Here is a 3,193-nt window from a genome sequence, read left to right as displayed (position 1 = left end):
GCACCATTCATCACTGGATGTGGCCGGACTGCAGAGCTTAGATCTGATCTATTGTGGAATCGCTTAGCTCTATCTATCGCATGCTGCTTATGCTGTTTGGCACACAAGTAGTCCTGTGTTATAGCTTCACCTGGTTGACATGTCATTTTTAGATATGCTTGGTTCTGCTCCTGGCATGCCCTACTGCACTCTTCAGGAAGAGTTGGTCCCCTGGCTTGATGGTAATGGTACAGTGGGGGATATGGTGGGCATGAGGTTACAGATTCTGGTTGAGTACAATCATGCTGCTGCTGATGGCCCACTGTGCCTCATGGTTGTCCAGTTTTGAGCTCCTAGATCTGTTTGAAAGCTGTCCCATTTAGCATGGTGGTAGTGCCACACAACACGTTGGAAGACATCCTCAAAGTGAAGGTGGGACTTTGGGTCCACAAGGTCTGTGCTGTGGTCACTCCTACCAAAACTATCATGGACAGATGCATCTGCAGCAGGTAAATTGGCGAGGATGTGGTCAAGTAGGTTTGTCTCTCTTGTTGGTTCCCTCACCACCTGCCGCAGACCCAGTGTAGCAACTATGTCCTTTAGGGCTCAGCCAGCTCAGTCAGTAGTGGTGCTACCGAGCCAGTTATGGTGATACACTGAAGTTCCCCAGACTATATTCTGTGCCCTTGCCATATTCACTGCTTCTTCCAGTTGGTGCTCAACATGGAGGAGTACTGATTCATCAGCTGAGGTGGTAATCAGCAGGAGGTTTACTTGCCCATGTTTAAGCTAATGCCATGAGACTTCATGGGGTTCGGAGTCAATGTCGAGGACTCCCAGAGCAACTCCCTCCCAACTTTGCCTCCACCCCTAGTGTATCTGTCCAGTCGGTGGGACAAGACATACTCAGGGATGGTGATGGTGGTATCTGGGACATTATCTGTAAGGTACGATTCTATGAGTATGGCCACGTCAGGCTGTTTGACCAATCTGTGGGACAGCACTCCCAATTTTGGCTTAAGCCCCCAGATTTAGTAAGGGGGACTTTGTAGTGTTGACAGTGCTTGGGTTGCCATTGTGGTTTTCAGTGCCTAAATCGGTGCTGGGTGGTCCGCCCAGTTTCATTCCTTTCTTTAGACTTTTTAGCAGACTGATACAACTGAGTGGTTTGCTAGGCCATTTCAGGGGGCAGTTAAGAGTCAATCACATTGCTGTGGGTCTGGAGTCACATGTAGGCCAGACCAGGTAAGGATGACAGATTTCCTTTCCTAAAGGACATTAGTGAACCAGATTAGTTTTTAAACAAAAAAAATAACAATAATGTCATGGTGGGATTAGCACCCATGCACCCAGAGCATTAGGCTTGGTCTCTGGATTATTAGTGGAGTAACATTATCACTATGCCACCGCCTCCTCATTATGTCACTTATCTATTGTGCACTTATCCAGCTTCCCTTTAACCACTCCCTGTGTTAGCACGTCTCACATTCTCACCACGCTCTGGATAAAGAAGTTTGTCCTGAATTCCTTATTAGATTTTTCAGTGACTACATTTCTCTTATGGCCTCTAGTTTTGATGCCCCCCAACAACAAAAAAAAATTGGAAACATCTACTCTACATCTACCCTATCGAAACTCCTCCATAATTTTGAAGACTTCTATTAAGTAGCTCTTGGGCTTCTCCTTTTGAGCCCAACAAAACAACATAATGATTTGACTGAGATTATCTTTGCACATCTCCCGAAACATGGTAACGTTCAGCCCCCTAAGTCATCCACCTTGCATAATGTGTTCCAGGATGAATAGTTCCCAGTTCATATACAGTCATTACATTAACATTTGCTACGCATTACCTCTCTTTGGATATTGATGTCTGCTCCTTGCAGAATCAGTTCCCGAACACAATCCTTATGATTGCAGTATGAAGCCACCATTAGAGCAGTGGTCCCAAGCTGCCAATAAGAAAATATTAATGATCGTCAAAAATTGGATAGCAGCAGGTTGGGATAATTAATGAAATCAGCCATGAATCGAATGGATTTAGCAGACAATGCATGCAGTTAAAAAATACGGAAGAAGGTTTTCTAGTATGAAAGCTTTGCTGTAACCCCTACCACAATGGATTATGGGAAAGGGGATACAGTTGCAGTTGGCATGCATTCATTGACCATACACTGTCTTTGCAGTCCGCATCCATTCGACCACTGTTTAAAAGCAGCCTCAAGAGTGTCACATTTCCTTTTCGTGCAGTCCAGAATACAGCATTTGCAAGTGGCATTTCCCTCTGTTAGAAAAATACAAGTTCAGTTTCAGTATATACCATCATCAAAATATGTAAGTGAGTAAAATAGTTCTTATACGTTTTGTAGTTTTAAGTTGGAACTGAGGAAACCACATATCAATTTACGCTATTGACTTTGTATCTTCAGCTCATTCGTTACACAAATTCTGTGTTCCAAGTGTACTTGTGGTTAGTAACATGCCTGGTACTGCACTAAAGAGCAAACCTATCCCCTAAAAGAAAGGCTTGCATCCAGTAGCACCTTTCACAACTTCAGGACCTCCCAAAGCACTTCACAACCAGTGAAGTACTTTTGAAGTACAGTCACTGTTGAAATCTTGGAAACAGGGCACCCAGTTTACACTACATAGCAAGCTCCCACAAACAGCAATGTAAAAAATGACCAGGTAATCTGCTTTTCAGTTATGTTGATTGAGGGATAAATATTGGCCCAGGACACTGGGGATAACTTCCTTGCTCTTTTTAAAAATAGTGCTATGAATCTTTTATGTCCACGTGAGTGGGGCAGAGAAGGCAGATATTTCATGCAGTAAAAGGCAGCTCCAATAGTGCAGCACTCCCTCAGTCCCTGAGATTACACAGTGCAGCATCGACAGCTTGCAGTTATATAGTACCTTTAATATAGTATAATGTCCCAAGTCTCGTCACAAGAGCATTACGAAACAAAATGTTGAGCCACATCAGGCAATATTAGGACCAGTGATCAAAAGCTTAATAAAAGAGAATAAAAACTTAAGGAGCACCTTGAAGGAAGAGAGGCAACAAGGAAAAAATGACTGGAAGCCATTTTCATCTCCTAGTAGGAAACAGAAGGAAGCTGAATGTAGAGGAAATAATAATTGCCTGGGGACTCAGCTGGGACACCATCCAGTTTTAAGGTTGGCCCTCCCAAATGCACCACTGAAACAAACT

At 43.7% G+C, this 3,193-nt stretch overlaps 1 protein-coding gene across 1 annotated transcript in view; it reads right to left on the bottom strand.

Annotated features, from left to right (window-relative positions):
• Positions 1 to 2,257, bottom strand: part of ankrd29 (ankyrin repeat domain 29) — a 122,927-nt gene extending 120,670 nt beyond the window's left edge. Inside the window, exons 1-2 of the mRNA XM_078539746.1 lie at positions 2,153 to 2,257; positions 1,833 to 1,931 (exon numbers count right to left, since the gene is read on the bottom strand). Coding sequence (XP_078395872.1) covers positions 1,833 to 1,931; positions 2,153 to 2,257 — 204 coding nt within the window. The remainder of the gene's footprint in view (positions 1 to 1,832; positions 1,932 to 2,152) is intronic.
• Between the last annotated feature and the right edge of the window lie 936 nt (positions 2,258 to 3,193).

This window comes from Cetorhinus maximus, chromosome 4, assembly GCF_964194155.1.
Source record: "Cetorhinus maximus chromosome 4, sCetMax3.hap1.1, whole genome shotgun sequence".
Lineage (NCBI taxonomy): Eukaryota > Metazoa > Chordata > Chondrichthyes > Lamniformes > Cetorhinidae > Cetorhinus > Cetorhinus maximus.
This window is presented reverse-complemented; position numbering and strand designations above follow the sequence as displayed.